Genomic DNA, 22,473 nt, shown 5'->3' on the forward strand with positions numbered 1-22,473 from the left:
GGAACTTAATCTCAGCCCTTGTGGCAAGAACTGGACTTTTCAGGGTGAAACGGCATAGAATGTACCATGACTGCTGGCCGCGTTCTGACTTGAGAAGGTGATTCACGCTGTGTGTCCCTCTCTAGTGTCAGGCCATGCCAAACGCCCTTTGCTCATTCCCAGGGCACATTTGTCATGTATTTTGGATGCCTCATCTATGAAATTCTAGAGACGTGTGAGACAGTAGAGTCGTAGGTTCATAAGCATAGAAGAAATTTTGGGAAAATAAGCCTTGTCCCCTGATGTCCTCATGTAAGTGGATTCTTTGTTTTTCTAGTGGGATACATATTAAGGTTTGTGGATTTCGGAAAAAATTTCTGGATCAATGAGGCTCCCATTAGGTAATAAAAGCATAAATATCTGAAAAATGAACTTGTGCTTCCAAGACCTTTTGCTTTCACGTGACAAAACTTACGCATACCAGGAGAATGCCTGTGAGTGACTCTTTTGTGGGGTGGTTCCTTTTCACACACTCATCCTTCATGCCCGACTGCCCGAATAACCTCAATGACTAGCACATAGCATTTTTACTGCTGAAGTGCAGAGCGAATTACCTGCCATGAGAAAGATACCTTTTTCCAAAACCCATTCTTCTGAAGTGCTGGGCATTTTTCCTTTCAGTGGCACGTTGCGTGAGTTCTTGCCTGATGACCTCCAGCTAGATACTCCTGCGTAAGAAAAGTGAGCATCCCCCATAATAAGCCATCCCAGAGAAGGCTGCAATCACTGCCTTGTGCCTCTTTACAGAAGCTGCTGTCAGAAGAGAGGTTTGTCTCCATGGAGACAGACTCTGATGAGAAGCAGCTGCTCAATCAGATCCTGAACGCCGTGAAAGTGACGCCTTCGCTCAATGAGGACCTGCAGGTGGAGGTGATGAAGGTTGGTTTGACATGGGAACAGTTGCACAGCAGTGGGAAAGGAGCACATTGGGACCGCAGCACTTGCTAGCTCAGAGCTGCCTTTCTAGCGTGACTACGTCATTGTGTGGTACCGTCCGCTTATCTGGAATAGGTGGTTATCATCCTGGCTATGGTCTCGCAAGCTCACCTCGATTGTTTAGGAGCTACAAGGTACAGTTTCAATAAATAAGGCCTCTGACCTGCTCTGGCATATCAGATGTGTGCTGTTTCAGCATGGGATCAACCTGACCATCTGGGTATTATGCCTACCTGTATGTGCTACACCAGAGCAAAGACCTAATCGTGTTTGCTATAGACAAAGATTTAGCATGGCCAGTTTGGCAGGAGGAAGGTTGCCCTCCAGAAACTTACCAGAATTATTCTTTATTTTCCTCCTCAAAATTTATCAGTCAGACCTGAGAAGGTAGCTCAGTAGGGAAAGTGCTTGCTGCAAAAGCACTAGGATCCAAGTTCAGATCCCTCATGCCCACATTAGAGACAGGTAGGGTAGCATTTATCTATAATCAAACACCAGCGGTGGGGCAGAGGCAGGTGAGTCCTGTGGGCTTCCTGACCAGTCGTAGTCAGGTGCTGAGCTTCTGGTTCATAAAGAGAACCTGTTCTAAAACAAAGGTGAAAAAAATAGACATCAACTTCTGGCTTCCAGATGCATACGTACAGCAGTGTATACTCGTGTTTCTGCCTCCCACAGGTGCACAGCTGTGCACCCCACACACATAGAGGCACCCACACATGGACCCACAAACCTATACATCACATCAGTCACAACTCCTCTTTGTTCATTCCCACCTTCCTTTAGGGATGGTAGCTCTCCTTTCCACCCGCTATTGTGAAAATTCCCAAAATAAAGAATCGGTCGTTCTGGTTGGCGTGTGTCATGATCTGTAACCAGACGCTGGGAAGGAAGTGGTGGACATTGCCCACTGTGGCCACAGAAGCACGTCGTGAGCTAAGATGGCTTTTAATGCAGCCGGCTCTGTTCCTCCCCAACGGAGCACGTGCAGAGGAGTCTTTGAGCACAGACGGTGTCAAGTAGGGGTTGGCTTTTCCCTGAACGTGCACTGTGAGGATCTGTCGTAGAAAAAGCATGTCCCTTTTGGGGTTTCAGTTTCTCCATCAGTATTCCCCTCGTTTGACCTTACTGGACTGGGAGTTTAGGTGGTGATCAACACTGAGAGAAGTCTGAAGTACACTCGCCTAGTGTGACCCTCCTCCTTCCATCCATAGCAGAGCATTCTGGGGCCCCTCTTCACCACTCTCTGTCGTGACTTTCTCTTTTTTGTTTTGTTTATTTGTTTGTTTTTCAAGACAGGGTTTCTCTGTGTAGCCCTAGTTTTGGAACTCGCTCTGTAGACCAAGATGGCCTCGAACTCAGGGACTTCATCTTCTTTAATATTAGTCCTGACCTAATAAGAATCTTCTTAGTGTAAGGCAAGGCAATATTTGTAAGAATTTGACGTGCTATCTGTCAAAAAGCAAGGTTTTTGAAAAGTTCTATATTCCTGACGCTGCCTCTGCTTCCTGCTCCTTCCGAATGGGCACCGATGTGGTGGGTCTAGGAATATGCACTTTTCTCTAGTGTCTCAAGTGAGTCTTAGAAATAGACAGTGAGAACCTGCCGGCCGATTTTTCAGGGCTCATTTCTCTTTAACTCTCTTTGCTTCTGCAACATGCAGCTTGCCTTATCCTTTGATATATTTTGGCAGCTATGTGCTATATACTCATATAAATTAGGTTATAACCACCCCGGATGTGTTTTACTTCTCCGTTGCCTCTGTGTGCATGTCCATGTATGTACATGCATGTAGAAGCCAGACTGGTATCGGATGTTGTCATTGCTTGTTGTCGTCCACCTTGTGTTTTGAGACAGGGTTTCTCACTGAACTGGGAGTTGGCCAATGTGGCTACACCATCAGGCTAGCAAGTTCCAGGGCCCCTCCTGTCCCTGCCAGCCGTGGGATTACAAACGCATGCTGCCCACAGCAGGCTTTTATGTGGGTGATGAGGATGTGAGGAGCTGAGCTCGTCATTGTTCCGTGGCAAACGTTTTTCCTACTTAGCAGTCCTCCTGGCCCACCCCGGGTCCACTCTGGAGAGGCAAAGATGGTCACCTTGCATTTGGGACTTCTAAGTGTAGTCCTACAGGTCTACTGCCTCTGACATCTCATGTTACATCAGAATATCATAATTGACATCTCTCCTCTCTATGCACGGGGGATTGCAAAATAGTTTTCTAGTAATTTCCAGGAACAACTCTTTATCTTGTAATGACCCAAGCAAACAATTTGTAATTAAATTCTAATTTAGCTAATATTATTACTGTATCAAAAACCTTTACCCACCTATTCTTCCAAAAATTATACTGAGAAAAAAAATAGAATTAGTTGGGCCTTCAGAGGAAAGACGAGATTCCTATGACGTCAGAAGAATGTGTAATTTCATCTTTTTTTTCCTATGTAACTCATTTACATAAGGAATTATTTAAACAAGATAGTTGTATGAGTATTTTATAGGCACATATTTGGGGGGGGTGTTGTTGTTTTGTGTGGATTTTGCTTGTTTTACAGAGGAGGATCCCACTCTAGCCTTGGCTCATGTGGAACTCACTAGGTAGCCCAAGCCGCCCCAGATGAGTTTCTTCCTGCTTCACCCTCCCAAAAGCTAGGATTACAGGTATGCACCACCGTGCCTGGTGCAGAAAAATTAAAACGGGATGCGGTAAACCTTTCCGAGTGTTGGTCTGGACTTACTACTCAGGAGAGATACTTTTCTGTTATCTCTGTCCAACACTGCATAGTACATTGCTATAAAACAGCCTGGCAATCCCCACGAAACTTGGGTTCCCTTCTGAGTTCCGAGCCTCATTGATAAAAGCATTTAGAAAAGGGCTTACAAAGAAGGCCCGGTACAATTTCCCTAGAGTTTGAGATGAAAACCACAGGGTAGGCGAGCTGGGAATCTCAGCAGCTGCTGGGAGGAAAGAGAGGGGAAGGCAGATTGAAGGCCTTACCTTTTAGAGTCCAGGAAAGCCAGCTTGTTCAGCGATGAAGGATGCCTAGCAGCTGTGTGGTTGAAGCGGGGGAAGCTTCAGAGGAAGAATAGAAAGCAGAGAGTCTCAGGAAAAGCCTGCTTAGGCTTTTGGCCAGTATCTAAAAGAAAAAAGATTTTAGAAAGAAAATCTTTCTAAAGGAGATGGAAAAGCTACACTTTTTTGAGTTAGAACTCTGAAAAGTGGGCAGGCCCCACAGTGCTGCATAGCGGCTCTGTAGGCAGCTGCAATGGGGAGGGGCTTCTGGGGAATTAGAAGCGGTTTATCTCATTTAAGGGGCTAATTATTCCTCCCAACCCTTTAGCACATCTTTCAGTTACTGAGATTTCCTATGGACGGTCTTCTAGCCAGATGACTGACAGGCCCAGTCAGATTAATTCTTAAGGGAGAAATAGTAACGTTCCTTGTCTTTAGGGGGCGGTGGAGAATCAGAATGTCATGTCTGTACCCAGGGCCAGAGGTAGACCTCAGATTCCCCCCCCTCTTTTTTTTTTTTTTAATCCAGGAACATGTAACTTTCTTTTAATGGGCCTTGAGCCTTGAGAAATCCTTGATAGTGCCCCCATTTGATACAGCATTTTAAAACCTAAGAAAGGACAGTTTCCTTTTCTCACTTAATTGAGAGGTGGGGCCTCTTTCCAATGGCCTCTAAGTCTGCTAACTTCCTGCAATACTGGATTTTATTATTATTTTTTTTAATGTTTCTGTCATGGATCTTATTCCCATTCTCGCTGTTAGTGTTTATAAACATGAGAAACTGAACCAGGTCACACTCCTAAGAACGTGTAACCAGAATAGTAAGTTCCTGGAGAGAAAAATAATATAGTTTCTCTTTTCGAGGTTTTCAAAAGAGCAAACAAAATTAGCTGATCATGAAAGCCAGGATTTCAAGGATAGTAGCTTGTCTCCCTTACAAGGTTCTAGACTTTCAGTCAAAGGGTTAAAACCAATCAGTGATGCTTGTTTCTAACAAATTAAATGAGAATGATGTTAAATCCCTTAGCGTGGGAGCTGCTCTGCGCAGCTTTTCTATTTAGGGAGAGAGAAGGCAAATTTGATTTATGGAAATGGCCATGGAATCCAAATAAAAATTTTATAGCTTGAACAAATAAAGTGTCAGGGCTATAGAGAATCAGAAAGAAGGTTTCTCTAAAGATAGATTACCTATGAAATGGATTCAGAGATGGCAGGAGGCTATTTAGTATTTAAGCTAAATACGTGTCTGCTTTGGTAACATTTTCCCCTCGTATGCGTCATTCCCCTAAATGCCACACAGAATTTACAAGGAGCCATGGACATAACTAATGGCCCTGCTGACTGGAGTAATTAGGTCTTTCCTTCTTTGTAATGGATAACCTTTAGTGAGGTTATTAACTGATACAGCTGGCTTAGCTTTCAAAGACTGGAAGGAATTACGAGTGGCCTTCTGCCTCCATAAGCCACAGAGAAAGAAATGAGTATCCTATCTAGGGAGTGCATACTGGCTCTGGCGATAAGACAGGATATGATATGTGACCCTTTCGAGCCATTTGATGAGAGTTCTATTATTGGATGTATTATTTTATGTACATCCTTATATAATAGAGATGAATTCTAGTGCAGTAATTATAATTTTCAAAGGAGAAATGGCAGGGGCTGATTATTAAAATTTATTATGTGTCAGATACTTTGCAGGGGCCTTACATTCTTACCAAGGTCATCCAACTAGTCATACAGAGCCGGTATTTGAACCATAATTCAGCCCGAGGAGAAATCTGTTCTCTTAAACAATGGATTCCCTTCTCTGCTAAGTCTACCCTGGCAGATCTGCAGGTGATCGACATTACTGTTTGGTTGAACAGAAAGCCTAAGGCTCGAACTGCTGAAGGGGAAGCTAGGAGTGGCCGAGATAGTCTTGTGTTTTCTGTATTCCCTGAAGAAATAATCTGCCCTCACTCACTATGAGTTTCAAATTGGATTTTGTAAGCTGGATAATCGAACTCTAGCAATACAAAGTAAGGGGTCATGTACAACTTCCAACAATAAAGCATTAAAATGTCATACAGTTTTTATAAGCATTGGGTTTTTTTTCTAATGATCTGGGGAGGCACTGAAGAAAAATCAACTAATGTGTGTCTGTGTGTGTATGTATGTGTGTTTGGGGGGAGGGAGGGAGGAAGAGAGGGAGAGAGGAAGAGAGGGAGAGAGGAAGAGAGGGAGAGAGGAAAAAAGGGAGAGAGGAAGAGAGAGAGAGAGAGAGAGGGGGGGGGGGGAATAGGGGAAGGGACTTGCATCTACCATCAAGTATTTTTATATGACAGAAGCCTAGCTGACTCCTGCACGTACAAGGGTAAGGAAATCCTGGACGTAGAGCTTATGTAGTTTGGCTGGCAGCTCTGCACCTTGGGTTGGGCACATGGAACTCTGCTGTCAGAAAGTAGGTGAAGCATGCTTCTGAATGTGCACCAACACTGTGGTCAACCTTTGGGATCCAAGGAAGAAAAACGACTATATGGAAGGACCGTTTGTACTTTTTATTTTCAAAATAAAAATACAGAGTTAAAGGTGAAACCCAGGGCTTTGTGCACACTGGGCTCTCCACTGACATTCATCCCCAGTCCAGGATTGACGTGTGTGTGTGTGTGTGTGTGTGTGTGTGTGTGTGTGTGTGTGTAAGTTATCGTGTGCATGTGTGCATGCACATTGAGAGTCCAGAGATCAACTTCTGGTACCATTCCTCAGGAAATCATCTCAGTGAGACAGGCTCTCACTGAGACCAGAGGCTTATTGGTGCAACCACTCTGGTTAGCCAGCAAGCCCTCGGGTCCTTTGGTTTCCACCTCACCTCACCAGCACCAGGATTACAAGAGCATCCACCACACCTGACTTTTTCACAGGAGTTCTGGGATCGAACCCATGTCCTCATGCTCACACATCAAGCACTTTACCCCTTGAACTGTCCGCTGCAGCTCTCAATAACGGAATGCTTGAGGGTGAAATGGCTGAGTTGTCTGCCTGCTTTATCAAAGGGCAAAGAAAGCCCCTCTTCGAATAAGCCATGACAGCACTTTGGAAGATTTATAATTGTCTTTAGTATTGAGGGAAAAGCCAATGCTTGATGAAAAATGTATGACTCCGTAATGTACTGTTTGTTGTGGAGGCTGAAGTTGTGTGTAACTCTTGAACTGCTGGTGTTCGGGTCAGTCTAACAAGCGCACAGCATACTGTCCGTACATTAGGAGCAGCGCCCAGTTAATAGTGTATGGTTCTCCTGTGTAATTTGTTTTTAGATCGCCTTCCTTCCTGTGATTAATGTTAATTGAGATAATCTTTTTTTCTACCTAGCATACACATTGATTTAATACTTATTATATTTTTCTTCCTTTCTCTTTTACCCTTTGTAATAATTGTCTTGGGCTAATGGTTAAAAATAAGATACAAACATACAAAATCTCTAACTATAATTTTCCCTTTAAATAATTTACTCATTTTGTGAGATGAGGTTTGTATGTTATCTATGAATTTCTTTTTGTAAGTATCACCATGTCTGGGTGCTGAACATATGTGGGGACTACTCTAACCTAATGCTTTAAAACTTTCCCAGTATGACTTGAAGTTAAACAAGTATAGGTGTAATATCTCAATTTTTACTGTGAATGTTTTAGAATCCTGAGTTCCTAGGGGAGTGGAAACACCCTTCAATGATCTCAATCACTTATCCAATAAATATTTTACTGCTTTTTGTGCACCAGGCAGTATGCTGAACACAGATGATCCTATGGTATGAAGAAAATAAAATCAAAAGCTATATTTTTTTTAAAAAAAAAAACAGTCTTTGGAAGTTAAAGATTAAGACAGGAGTCAATAAAATAAAAAAGACTACATAAACCATGGTAAACACAGTAACAACATAATCCAGCGATCAGAAGAATATTTATAAAAGGGAAGGTATAAAAGATGTAAAAGGAGAAGTTCTTTGGATTAAGTGATCTTTAGAATGGAAATGATCTAGAGAGCATGAACTGGAACCAGAAAAGCAGGACAGCTAGAACCAAAGGAAGAGAAGACCAAAGTGCTAATGTTCACTTCAGCTAAAACAAGGAAGAATTTTACTCTTCCCATAAACGTAGGCCTGTATTGGTTGAACCACATCTATTAGAAACCCTCATTTCTTGGTATTGTCTCTCTGTTTTATACTCCATAATGGCTTCCCAGTCCTAGCCAACATGTCCAGTACAGTAGCCATGCAGATGGAGGAAGGAGAAGGAAGAAGAAAACATTTCTGTTTCCGTAAGATGGACCGAAACTTGGTCATAGGCCAGCAGATAGTTATAGAGAAGGCTGGGAAATGTAGTCTTACCCTGAACAGCCGTGCGCTAGATCTCTATTCTTGACAAAGAAGGTCACTGTGTTGAAGATAACTGGAAGTCTGCCAAGACACTTATCACATGAAAATCTAGTCTGGCTTGTTTGTCCCCAGAGGCAGCTGGCGTGTTCTTCCCTCTCCACCTCTTGTTCTGTTTTCACTGCACTTTTCTTGAGGGGAAGGAATGAAGATGCATGTAGATATGCACAAGGTTAGCTACAGTCCTCCTATAGCCTGTTCATGGAAAATGTACACAATCTCCAGCTAGCCCTGGTGCAGGCATGGAGGGAAACCCCGCTAGTTAGTAAATAAAAGCTAATGATAGAGTTGGTGGTGTGTTCTCCCTTTGGTGCCTCGTACAGCAGCTGGCATGTGCTTAATAATTGCCTCTTAACTGGGTTATTGACTAATAGAAGTGAGAAGGAAACATATGGTATTCTTCAGTGGTCCGCCAGAATAAACACCAGATGGGACAAACCACCTTGGAATTACAGGTGAGAATATGAGCTCAAAAACTGAGAATATTTTAGATATATATTTTAGAACTGAGTAGCCTGTGTTATCAAATTATTTCTGTCATTAAATTGGAGTGATTTGATTTATAGCTGGACTTGAACAGTCCCTGGAGCAGAAGGACTCTTTTAGCCTTTTAGATTTTTCTGGGACAGCTCTATGGCTGGGCTGGGAGTTAACCTGGCCTTAAAGGCAGAGAAGTCAACCAACCTTCTAAATATTTGAGCTGCAGAGCCAACAGTAGGTTCAATGATGAAACATAATGAAGGAATAGAAATCTCTTCTGGTAGGAGAAGAATTCACACACATATACATGCACACACACACATACACACACACAAGTCAAAAAAATAAAAAAGTACTTGGAATAACACTTGACTCAGAGCCACTGGTAGCTTTGATTTTTGTTTTAGTTATTAGATGAGACAGTATTAGAGGATATGGAATAAGGGGAACACTCCTCAATTGTTGGGAGTGCAAACTTGTATGACTACTTTGGAAATCAATATGGCAATTTCTCAAAACAAATGGGAATCAGTCTACCTCAAGATCCAGCTGTACCAATCTATAAACCAAAAGGATGCTGAATCATACCACAAGGACACTTGCTCACTTATGTTCATAGCAGTGCTATTCATAATAGACAGAACCTGGAAATAACCTAAATGCCTTTCAACCAAAAAAATGTGATAAAGAAAATGTGGTACGTTTACACAATAGAGTTCTACTCTGCAGTAAAAAATAATGACATCATGAAATTTGCAGGCAAATGGATGGAACTAGAAAAATTCACCCTGAATGAGGTAACCTAGACTCAGAAAGACAAACATAGTTCGTACTTACTCGTAAATGGATATGAGCTATAAAGTTAAATTTCACTGTTTTCCAACTTGCACTGGTTTGCTAAGTGTCTTCTTGTCAGTGTTTGTCAATCAGCCTTCTTTTGTGGTGACAAACTACCTAAGAAAGCCAACCTAGGAGAACTATGGTTATCCTCGTAGATCTCTCAAAAATCTTTTGTAAAGCAGAACATCGTAGTGGGCAACGCATAGGAGAGCACAATTGATTACTTAATTAATGGTATCTAGAGAGAGAAATGGGGCAGGATCTCCTTCAAGGACATCCCCCAGTGACTTAAGGGCCTCTGTCCTTCCCTATGTTCTAAAAGTCTTACTATAGACCAATAGGCTGGTGACCAGACCTTGATTCCATGAACCTTTGGGAGACATTTGAACTCCCAGTCATGTTCAGTCTTTTCACATTGTAACACAGAGTTGGAATCTACAAACTTCATGCTTAAGAGCCGCACAACTGAGTTACAAACAAAATCCCCCAAAGCCTTATAACGTTTGAACTAAGCTTATGATTTTCATTGGACTGGACTTGTGGTTATCAAGGGTTACATATTTCTTAATATAACCCTCAGGAAGTAATATTTTTGTTTCCCACATGCATCAACCATGTGGAGTTAAAAGTATTCAAAGACAAAGGAGTTAAATAGGTACACAATTGCCATGATTCAAACTTTGTGGTTGGCACATTCAGTCAACCATAGATTGAAAATATTCAGAGGGTTGAAAATACAACTGGGGGTTGGAACTGAATGTGACTGTATTCTTGTTCTTATTTCCTACCCATTATTGTGTAACAAATATTTATTTTACATTGTTTATGTTGAATCAGACATTATACATACTCTAGAGCTGGTTTCAAATTTATGAGGATGTGGGTGGATTATATGCTAATATTATTCCACTGCGTATAAACTATTTGAGCATTTCACAGACTTGGACATCTGTGTGAGGCTCTGCAGTGAATATCCCTTGGATACTGAGAGACAGCTCTATTGATCTGTGATGCTTAGAAAGTAAAATTAAGAATTATGGAGAATTGTAGTGTCTAGAACTAGGTTTATGAGATTACTAGATAGAAGTAGTAGTTGTGGGAAATTCAGAAGGGGGAGGAAAGTCAGAATAAAGGCAATTTGTTCAGTTGCTGATGTGAACCAGTAACCTCATCATAATTAATATTTATGTGTTTTCCAGGACACATTATTTCCTAGAACTAGTAATTAAGGCCCATTAATGACTATTGATAAATAAGGCCATATATAAACCTGGAGCATAACCATAAACTAATGGTAGTCTGAAATAATTTGCAAATTATTTGAAAATCTTGTATTGGCTAAAAACAATTATAAACATCTTGGAATAGCCGTTTCTTAAACCTAGGGCAAGTTGAGCCAGGAAGAGAATATCTAATTACCTGTCACATCAAGTTAAGATTAGTGAATTATTAGTATCATGAGAAAAATGTCATAATTGAGATTATAGCTCAACCACCCATTTCTATCAGCAACTCAGGATCTGAACTGTTGAAGGGTTAGTGTCCCAACTATCCCTCCAGGCCTGATTATAGATCTGCAAGATCACGATTTTAGAGGTGCTGCCAGCTATGTTCACAAGAGTGTGAATAATCCAAAATGGGGATTCTCATCTGGGGCAGGTGTGTCTCTAAGGAAACATCGGGACATGTCTAGGAGACACTTTGGTTATGACAGCTAGTGAGGAAGGAGGTGTCTCTGTCATCTGCTGGATAGACACCCAGGATGCTGTGATGTACTTACAATGCACAGGATCTGTCCCTCTAAGATTTGCTCAGCCTTAATGTCTGCAGTACTGAGTCTGAGCCCCTGTGATAGAGATCAGTAAAGAGAGTTAGCTTTGGCGTCCACATTTTAAGCTTAAAAAAAGAAAAGGTTCTCTGAAATTCTATAGGCTTATATGAGATTTCTTTCCTCTAGAGGCAAACAATGTTACTATTTCTCAGCCTCCAGAAGATGGAAACTGTTTTCTTGCTTATGCCTGGACAACAAGGGGAAGACTCTTCTCCTACATGGCTAAGGAACGTCACTGGATTTTCTGTTATTGTTGCCAACTTAAAGTAAAAGACAATCTGAAGTGTTACCTTACAAATAAAAACCCACACAAAAAGACATTACACAATAAAATTCATTACAGAAAAAGTTCTTTCTGTAATGATTTTTTTGTTTCTTGTGAAAACTCAGCCCCGTGTACATTAGATGCTAAGATGCACAGTCAGAGTGGGGTTTGGAGATGTCTTGGGCATTCGGACTTCCTCCCTGGAGGAGAGGTGAGTGAGTGGCCGTCCCTGGACTGCATTCACTTTCTCAGTATCTTATTTAGTTTCTTAGCTTGATTTATAGATTATACTTCATAGTTTGAAAAATTAGACCATAGTCCCTCCAAGAAATACCTGTGCAAACATTTATTTTTAATAGTTATAGAAAGAGAAAGGTGTCCTATATCTTTAATGTTTCCCTGCGTCCCTCAGGAGCCTCGGGATCATATTGGCTCCCTTAATTTAGCTCACTTCTTAGTACTATTTTAGGTAGCACCCTTTCTGTTTCCCCTGAATTTAATTAATCAATTATGTATGTTACCAACATTAAATTTAGAGTCAGAGCCTTACAACTTGGCTATTACGTAGGAGGCCTGGATCCACCTCTATAGAACGCAGTGCTTTCCCCAGGCAGTCTTCTCCGTGGCTTATTGAAATCATTTATTTTATGGGCGTTTTCATATCAGATGTTTGCTCTAGGGGAATGGGGATCATATGTTTTTGTTTGCTGGTGTCTGCCAAGCACCAAGTCCTGAATCTGACCCCAGTCCATCTCAGGCAGGATTTGTTGCATGAATGAATGAATGAATGAGTGAGTGAATGAATGAATGGGAACCTAAACAATGCCACACACAAGTAAGTGTCACGTGGATATGGGGTTGCCACCTCATGACTTCAAGAGTCATTCCTTCACATCTGGCAATGGTGGGGTGAAGGATTCATTTGGAATCCTCACAAACTGGCTTCTTTGGCTCATACATCCTAAAATGTCAGCATATACGTTGGTGAGTGTAAAGGGCAGAGTCTTTACACTGTTTTAAACACTATTGCATACACTGTTGTACAATAGTGTCTATACACTATTGAAGAACCAATACAGGAACAGCTGGGTGGAAGGACGTCTCATGGAGGATCCTACTGGCTTTTGCAGTGATTTCTGCGTACAGAGGGAGGCATTTCATGCCAGGGTTCTGGGCATCCTTACTGGGGGCTTACCACATCTTATTTGCTCAGCCAGAGCAACTGGAATTGGAGTATTACAGAATAAAGATCGCTTAATATGAAATGCTTGGATCCAAAGTGTCTTAAATATCTGAACTTTTCAGGTTTTTTTTTTTTTTTTTTGGAGTATTTGAGAATCTCTACTCCAAAATTCAAATTCCGAAATGCTCTAAAATCCAAAGCTATTCTGAGTTCAGCACTCAGAATTTCTAACTTGAAAGCATTCCAGATTTTCCATTTAAGGGTGTGTGTGTGTGTGAAGATGTATCTATATCCGTATATCTTACATGGAGGTTATAAACTGCTTCTAGCCAATCACAGTGAGATTTTCAGAAGAGTTTTCCTGTGTGCCATCAGCCCCTCTAATGGTCCTGTCCATCCACATTATAATAATGACTGAGTCCCACTGAGACTCTGTAAGGCTGATCACTCATGATGCAGAGAAGACACCGAACATGGCCAGAACCCACAGCAAGTACTGCAGCCAAGACGGCCATCATAAAGAGGGATCTTACTACTAACATGGTTATTAGTCAGCTGGGGAGGGCTCCTGAAGGGGGTCACTGATTAAAGCAGTATATATAAACCACTCTGAGAAAAGGCTATATAAATTCGACTTCTGAGTTTTCTTCCTTTCTGAGATCATTGTTGCAGTAAGGTTTTACATTATGCGTACTAGGAAACTCATCTCTGTTCTGCAAAGTGTGTTACATTGTCAGTATCTAAAAAATGTATGGGAATGTGGAGTTGAGAGAGTTCAGCTGTGGACTGGCTAGAACAGAAAAAAATGGGCGGGGCACAGTGGTAGAGTGATATTGGCTTTCAAACATGGTCACCCACTAGAAGTTCCCTAATCCTTTCCCCTTGCACTATTTTTAATTATACATGTCTTTAATGTATTCATTCATCTGGATATCTTGGGGGGGGGCGGATTTTAAAGACAAGGGACCAAAGGGCGTAAGCAAAGTCACACAATATCCTGAACTGCGTGGCACAATCATGTCGCTAGAACTCTGCGACTCTGATCTCACAGCCCCTACTCTGTGATCACAGTCAGAGGGTGGGGTATGACTGAGGGAGAGCCGCAGTTGTGACATACCCCTTTGGAGCGGAGTGGTCCAGGACATTCTCATGCAAAAGAAAACACTATCGTTTTACACACCCCCTTCTTATCAAGCCACACCCTCCTCTCTATCCCCAGTGTGACCATATTTTCAGATTCCTTTTCAATTGGTCGAGAATTTCAGGCATATATACAATGAACTATGGTCACTCCACCCCTCCTTTCTCCCTCCAGCTCCTCCGGGATCCCCCACCACACTTCCCCTCAACTTAATGTTGTCTTAAAAAACAGCAACATTCATGCTCAACTGTAACAAATCAGCTTTACCCGCCCATCATGTGTGTGTATAGGGGTGAGTGGATGTTCATATATGTGTTTAGGTATTGAGTGCACATGTGTGTTCATGAGTGTGAGGCCAGAGGACAGCTTCTTAGTGGGCTGAGACTTCCCAGATAAGCTAGTTGGCTGGTCAGTGACTCTCATGGATCTACCTATCTCCACCTCCCCCACCACTGAGATAATATATGTGTGTCACCATCAGTGCTTTTGTGTGGGTTCTGTGGGTTGAACTCATCCCTCTGTGTCGATGGCAAACGCTTGACAGTGAAGATATCTCCCCAGCCCATGTCTCTTTTCCAGCCAAATTATAATCACTTTGTAATCCAAGTTTCTAGATACGTTTTTGGTGAGGAGTTACTTCTTACACATATCTGCTATTCAGTTATTATATTTTGAAAAATTATTCAGGATTTTTTGTAGCCCTGGTAATGTTCTTTCTCTTTCCACGGAAGACTTTGCCCTTGTTTTCTCTGTTTTCCTCATTTATTGAGGCAGTTCCAGTCAGCTCAATTGCTAGATGCTGCCCGCCACTCAAATTCTTGTCTTAGGGTTAATTTAATCAATATGCTTTACTTTCCCCGGGAAGGATGTATTTCTAACAGATTTGCCCTCAGTATTTAAGTACTCTTGTTTTCGTTGGAGCCGGCATGCTCAGAGCATTAATGCAGGCTTGTGCCTGCTCATTATCTACAGAAAGCCAGATGCTAAATTAATTTGCTCTTCTCCTGTGTTTCCTATACCCTGTCTGTGTTGTGTTCTGATGGATTAGGACTTGCTGAGTGCCAGGGGCAGAATGGTCACTCTGTTTATCATGTTTTTGCTCCTTGCCCCATCCTCCTGGCCAGATATCATGCCCTTTATCTCGTGAGTCACGGGAGGCCATGGATACCATCAGCTCCACAGTTAAGACCCAGTGTGTTTTCCACACGACACACTACCTTCTTAATGTGCCTTACTTCCTCTCATTGTTTGCAGTTTGTTGGTTTTCCTTTTTCCAGATAGCTCAGAGAGTCTGTGGATACTGGTAGCTAGACACTGGTGTGCAAAGTCTGTCTTCCCCAGCATTGTCAGGGAGGGAGCTGGGATAGGAGATCCCTGGCTTTCTGTGCACCCTGGCTGGAGGCCTCCCCCTGCACGTGCTAGGCTTCTCATGCCAAGATTTCCTATCATGTGCAGAAATGAGTTTTCTATGTCCCCCTTACCAAGACTTCTTCATTGAATACTGCCAATTTATTGTCCTCCCTGCCTCCCGATAGATGCCCAGTTCTGAGCCCTGCTGCCTAAATGAAGCTCTTGCTTTTGTAAACTGGGTCAGATTGGGAAATCTTTCCAAACCTACTTTTTGGCACCCCAGGTGAATGTATGAGGAAGTGGAAAGCAGAAAACCAATAGGCAGTCCTGTGAGGACTGTTAATGGTTAAACAGCTCAGACAAATACCTGCCTTCAGCATCTTATAAAAATGTTACCAGTTACCAGTGTTCTCGCCAATATTCTCAAACCTGCAAGGACAGCTGGACCAAGAGACCAAAGACCATCCCTGCCACCTCCAGCCATCAACTTCTTAACCTTCTTTCCCCTTGCCAGAGACGGGGTATAAAAAGTGAAGTAAAGGAGGCTGTGACGTGTGGCAAAATATCAAAGCAAGAAAGCATCTGATGAGTGTGTCCTGAGTGCACAATGAACAGTAAACCCCAAGAGAAGAGTGTAAATACAGAAATAAGCCAGTAACTGGTGATACGGGTGTGCGTTCCAGATGTGACAGAAGCCATGTGGAGGAGGGTATTAGAGGGGACGGGATCTCCACAGTGGTGACACTCAAGCTGAAGCGTGGAAGATGAGAGCCGCAGGAAGTCCATGAGAGGAGCCTTACAGGAGCCGTGTAGGAAAAGCCAAGGACAGAGGCGTCAGGCAACACACTAGGCTTGTGTATTGTGGCGGCACAGAAGACAGAACTCTCTCCACGCAAGTTCTGAGATAACCTCTTTGTCCTTACCCTACCTTGCCTACCAAGCCCAGCTTCAAAAGATGGCCGTTATAGGCCATCCACATCCCATGGGGTCAAAAAAGAGTCACTCCCATAGTCCCTTGTCTCTAGGCACAATGACACAGAACTGGCTTTTATCTGGAGTCAACTCAGATATAAAGCCACTGGACGGATAGAAAAACTGCGGAGTAAGCCCACAAATAACTTGTCTAATCTGGTGACACAATTTGGCAATAATAATATTAATATTAATAAATCTGGTGACACAAGTTGGCAATAAAAATCCATTCTTTCTTTAGTTATAAAGTTTGCCTTCTCTGAAGAAGAGGCCAACCTTCTGGGGCTGGCTTAGCCAGCAGCTCGGACCGACGTACTGAGAAACAGTTCTTTCTACACCAGACAATGACACCATTGGTTTTTGGTGTGTTGGTTAAGCACATATCCTATATTAGGTATATGTTCTGGTTTCTGTGTTCTTTCATGAATGGAACCAGATGAGGGAAGTCCCCGAAGGTTGTCACTGGCAACCACACTCCTGATGGGCACAGCTGTTGGGTTTGGGGTCAGGCAGAAGGCTCCAGCACTTTCCTGTCTGTTTTTCTCCAGCAAGAAAAGTCAGAAGGCACGGAGAGGTAGGAGTCTGGATTCCTGCCCAGGAAGTGGAAGTGATTGTTCAATGCCAGAGGCTCTTACTGATCGGTTCCCGAATAGCTCTGCTAGTAGAAAGAAGACTATGTAAGGAGTCGTAAAGATCTTGTGAACGCCATCAACCATTTAACTTATATATCTTGGGGAAGAAAGGGAATTCGATACAAGAAAGTAGGAAAATGCCATGGAGCAGCCTGGGGACAGTTATAGGAGAGAAGAAAGCAGATAGAAGAATGTCTAAACCCATGTGGCATTGGGAAGGGGTAAGAATAGACAATCACAGTGACATTTCAGTCAAGGGACAGAAGATTGGGAAGGTATGGGCAATGTTGTAGCTGGGAGCCTTCATCCTGATCCACAGACAGCAGGCAGAGAGGAGGGGAGAGGAAAGGAAGGGAAAAGGAGAAGGGCAGGAGAATGTACCGGGGCCTGGTGTGGGCTTTTGAAACCTCAAAGCCCACCCGCAGTGACACACCTCCTCCTAAAGGGGCACTCTTCTAACCTTCATAGCAGTTCCCCTGGGGACTAAGCATGCAAATACTTGAGCCTCTGGGAGCCATTTTTATTCAAACCACCACATGAACATATTCCTATAGTTTAACGCTATCTCTCCCTTCTTCCTTCACTTCTCATGGGGGTCTAGGTTTTGCTGTGCATCACCTACACCCCAACATTTGACCTGAATGGGAGTGCCGTGCTGAAGATCGCAGAGGTGAGTATGCCAGCTGCTCACAGTGGCTTTCCCCCTAACTGGGGGGGATGCTTGCCTAGATCTGAGTTCCAGCAGAGAGACTCTGACCACTTCTCCGGTGACTCTGAGGAGTTCCTGCCGGTTTGCTTGGTGGGAAACACCCTGGGTGACTGGCCACCCTTACTCCTAATGCCATGGGTCTTAGGACTCTGCAGGCTTGAGACTTTAGATATGAAAGCAACAGCACCAGGCTCCCACTCCACTGCACCCGGGCCTTTTCTTTCTCAGTCTGCGTTTTTCCTAAGAATAATTGCAAAGCGCTTCCTGTTTGTTTAAGAAGCCAAGTGTGAGATTTCTAAAAATGTTTATTGATCCAATTCTGTCTGCGCTGAGAAATGCACTCTGTGGCTGTCATTGACAAGGTCCGTTTTTCCCATCTGTGCTCCACTGGAGTCTCATGTGCCTTCTAGCACGTTCCAAAATGTGTCCAGCAGAAAACCTGACTCCTTGAGAGTCCAGCATGTGCCGTCATGTCTGATAACAGTGTCCTCTCAGAGTTGAGCTTCACTCTGCCTGGGGGAGTTTTCCTTCCCTTCCTTGGAAAGAATATTTTCAGCATTAGCTTGTTCTGGTAGGAATACATGCTCAGACCGTGAAGCAGCAATGCTTCTCTGTATTTGGAAATCATGGAATTCAACCTTTGAGCTGCGTTTCTGAAAGTCCAGATAATGTGGAAACTGTCCATGGCTGTCTAAAGAGAAGGAGAAGTCAGCTAGCGCACAGCACACATGAAACCGCGTTCAATCGCGGATTTGTAGAGATGGATAGACATTACAGGGGGAAGGGGCATTTATGTGTCTTGGTTTATATAAGCTAATAGTGAATGAGTGTGCTCAGGTGCTTCCCTGTTTGGTTGGATCTTGCCACCCTCATCCTGAGGGGGTCTCCTAAGTTTCTCTCTCTCCTTCCCTCCTTCCCTCCCTCCCTTCCTCTCTTCCCCACCCCCCATCACAATCACTCCACCTCATAGCCTGGTTGTTCTAGTTAGACTCAAAACCAACATTCCACACAGATGGTTGTAGGGTAGTCCAGAGGACAGTGTTCACCATTGTCTTTTTAAAATAGTTAGGGGAACAATTTAGGAAAAACAAAACAAACCCTGTAAGTCATGTGAAACTCCTCTGGGGATGGCGGGAAGGAATCCAGCTCTTCTTTCGCCTCTCTGTGGTAGACAGTGATGATCATTCAGGATGTCGCTTACCCTGAAACCTGTTGATCAGGAAGTGAGATGTGTACTTAAGTAGAAAAAAATGAGCCTGTTTTCCGGAGGTGCTGTTGAGACTCTGAAAGGATCATTAAGCTTTCAAAATGTAAATATGAAGGCAATCTTGGTGTGTGTGTGTCTAACAGAAGTTCACTACATTAACCTCTAGTCAGAAAAGGTCTCCACAAGCGTACCTTCTGTGTTACATGAGGAATTTAATAAAACAAAAGTGATCGGATTTGTTAAACAGGCAATTACAAAATAAGGAAGCATTGTTAGCGATTCAGATTCATGGCTGTCATTACCAGTCCTCCACGTGGACACACTGTCCTGATGGTCAAGGTTAAACCAAGGCTTCTTTTAGCTTTCTGCATAGGTTAGGAGACATGTTGAGTTTTCCAAACACAGTCCCTCCCTAAATACAGGGAAAGACCGAGGACACAGAAATTGTCAAGATCTTCCATGAAAGAAAAGACGAATCATAGCCAAAAGCAGTCTAAAGCTGGTTTGAAATATGTATTTGATAGTTTGGCCTTATTGATTCCTGGGAACTTCTAGTCTTCCTGCCCCCACAAAGCAAGCTTGTTGATCTCAGGAAAATCTCTTTCAGAGCCATTGCTGTTAGGTTTTGTTTTCTAACAATTTTATTTCCACGGATCTCCCTCTATTACTCCTCCTACCCACTCGTCTGTCTTTTCCAAAACAATGATTAATACAAGCTCTCTGTCACCAAGTCCCTAGAGCACGGCTCTGTATCTTCATTCTCCTTTTCTCTCTACTCCACCCTGGCTAAATAAAGAACCCCAAGCCGAGTAAAGTTAATTTTCCTGCCCTAGTTTCCGCAGCTTGCTATTTTTTCTTTTTACACAATTTCTTTATTGTTTCTTTGGAAATTTCACATCATTCACCCTAATTCTGCTCACACCCCAGTACCCCCATATCCTCCCTCATTCCTGCAGCCCCCCACCCCAGAAAACATAGTCTGTTTGTATTACAAGCACATTCTGCTGTTAACCACTCTGCTATGTTGCTCACTGGGTACCATCAGTCTTACAAAATGACAGCCTTTCCTTGGGTGTTTAATTAGATAATTGAGAATACTGTTTTTACAGAGGAAGTTAAATAATGATGCATTTAAATTTTGTTACTATGGATTCCATGACTTTTGGCACTATGCTGACCTACCACCTTGAACAAGTTCAGTCCACAAAAGTGAAGAAATGTTCTCAGGAGTTTCTTCACACCCCAAAACCTTTCCTTTTGCTTTCTGTCCTGTGCCCCCATCTCTCTATTGGTCCTGGTTTGACTCCTCTAGCCTCTCTGTTCATGGATTACTTACTTACTACTAGATAGACTTGGAGGGGGCTGGTCTTTCATTGCAAGGATTATTGCATCTCTGTTTACCTCTGATTTGATGGTCCTGCGTGGAATTGTTTGTAGTTAGAAAATACATAGAATAATGAGAACCCTTCACTTTGGGGCCAGTTCATAGGGGAAAGGCTGGGTCTCAGTAAACCTGGACTCAGCAGAAGGCCCTAGTTGGAATGGTGTGGGAATTAGTGAAGTAGAGTTTCTTAGGTCAGTGTAATGCGCTGGTGTAAGCCCCAAACACAGAACACAACAAACATGATGGAGGAAGAAGAGTTTTCCATGTATGCCAAACTTAGCAGGATTTTACCTTTCAAGCTAAGATCTAAAAGAAGATACAGCAAACTTCTTTATCTGGCATTGTTGCCCAAAGTAAAACATACACTGACTTTCTAGGGACAATTCAACTGAAATTCGGTTTGGTCAGTGTATTCCATTCTTTTCTGTTTCCCTCTCTCGAAGAACAGAGGGCCTTGCAGAGAGAAAGAAAAGGAGGCACATTTTAAGCAGGCCTTCATTGCTAGGCCTGTCCTTGCAGCTTTGAGAATTAGAGCTCTGAACCCTCACAAGCCGTGACATTCAGCGTGAACATCAAGTAAGAGGTCCCACCCCCATCCCCCGAATCTGGGATTTCTCCATAACTAGCCACCAACAAGCCTTTTTAGCTTTAACTAGAGATTCAGGATCACAGATCCAAGGAGGCGTCCTCATCAGAACAGAGGACAGAAAACAGGCAGGACGGCGGCACTGGGTATCTTTCCCTCACAGTGGTCCAGGTGTCTCTCGGGCTCTCAGCTGGCATGTGGCTTATGAGGCGGAGTGTCTCCTCATGAGTGCAGGGTCACTTTTGCTTTGGAGTGCCACCTCCCAATAGAATACACTGCTTGTGAAAGAACTCAGTGAGCAGGGTTTTCAGCATTTCCCCAGAAGACACGTTCCATGACGAGGCCTCCTGTATGCAGGGAAACCCAGACTGTGGCTTCCCACCCAATAGTCTGAGCTGGATCACAGGAAGCCTCAGGCGGGGGCAGCTCAGTGGCCAGAAAATCCTTCTTCCCACAGGTCATTCTACCTTTGTCTTTGTTCAGCATACACAGCGACAGGTATCACACAGTCAAACCCATTATAGCTCCGAGATTTCCCACATCTAGTGCTGCTGTGAACCAAACGGAGCTTTATCTATCATCTGAGCTTCTTTTAGAATTGTTTGGTTTGCAGAGCGGTGGTGGGACATGCCTTTAATCTCAGCACTCTGGAGGCTGAGGCAGGCAGATCTCTGAGAGTTCGAGGCCACCCTGATCTACAGAGTGAGTTCCAGGACAGGCCTCAAAGCTACGGAGAAACCCTGTCTTGAAAGAAATAAAGAAAGAAAGAAAGAAAGAAAGGAAGGAAGGAGGGAGGGAGGGAGGGAGGGAGGGAGGGAGGGAGGGAGGGAGGGAGGGAGGGAGGGAGAGATTGAAAGAATTGTTTGGTTCACAAACCCCTGCAGATGTGCTTTTGCCTATGAAACTTGGAAACATGAGCTTATCATTGTGATAATGATCAGGGAAAGAGTTCGCAAATGCTTGAAAACAAAGTTTAAAATATGGCTAGTTATTGTTTATTAATAAATAGTTTAAAGTCATGCTGGTCCTTTCAGAAGGATTTGGAGGCCAGAGCAAGAGGACCCAGAGCAAGTCCAATGCCAGTTACAAGAGAACAAGAGCTTATTGAACATTTAAAAAGCTGGTATTCTCTCTGCCCGATGCCGAGGACTGTCTGTGATAACCGATGTCTGGCGTGTGTGCATTATTTTGTCTCCTTCCCAGGTGTGCATTGAGACCTACACATGCAGCTGTCACCAGCGCAGTATCAACACTGCTGTGCGGGCCACTCTCAGCCAGATGTTGAGCGACCTGACTTTACAGTTACGACAGAGGCAGGAGAACACGGTGAGCGAGCTCATCACGTTGCATGTCTAGCGTGGGTTTAGTGATGACGTGTGTGATTACATGCCATATGTCCCGGGTCCTGGGCCCACCCGTGCTGCCATGGCTACTTCCCACTTAAACACTGGGAAGAGCTTTTTATTGGGTTGTTTATATAAGGTTAGCTATATATATATTT

The 22,473-nt window shown here is 43.2% G+C and overlaps 1 protein-coding gene across 2 annotated transcripts in view; it reads left to right on the forward strand.

The window, feature by feature from the left end:
• Positions 1 to 22,473, forward strand: part of Arfgef3 (ARFGEF family member 3) — a 150,613-nt gene that overhangs the window by 52,359 nt on the left and 75,781 nt on the right. For both annotated transcript variants that reach the window (XM_087911585.1, XM_087911582.1), the window contains exons 4-6: positions 787 to 918; positions 17,688 to 17,756; positions 22,176 to 22,298. In XM_087911585.1, the coding sequence (XP_087767711.1) occupies positions 787 to 918; positions 17,688 to 17,756; positions 22,176 to 22,298 (324 nt within the window). The remainder of the gene's footprint in view (positions 1 to 786; positions 919 to 17,687; positions 17,757 to 22,175; positions 22,299 to 22,473) is intronic.

Source organism: Myodes glareolus, chromosome 1 (assembly GCF_982192425.1).
Source record: "Myodes glareolus chromosome 1, mMyoGla1.1, whole genome shotgun sequence".
Classification (NCBI taxonomy): Eukaryota; Metazoa; Chordata; class Mammalia; order Rodentia; family Cricetidae; genus Myodes; species Myodes glareolus.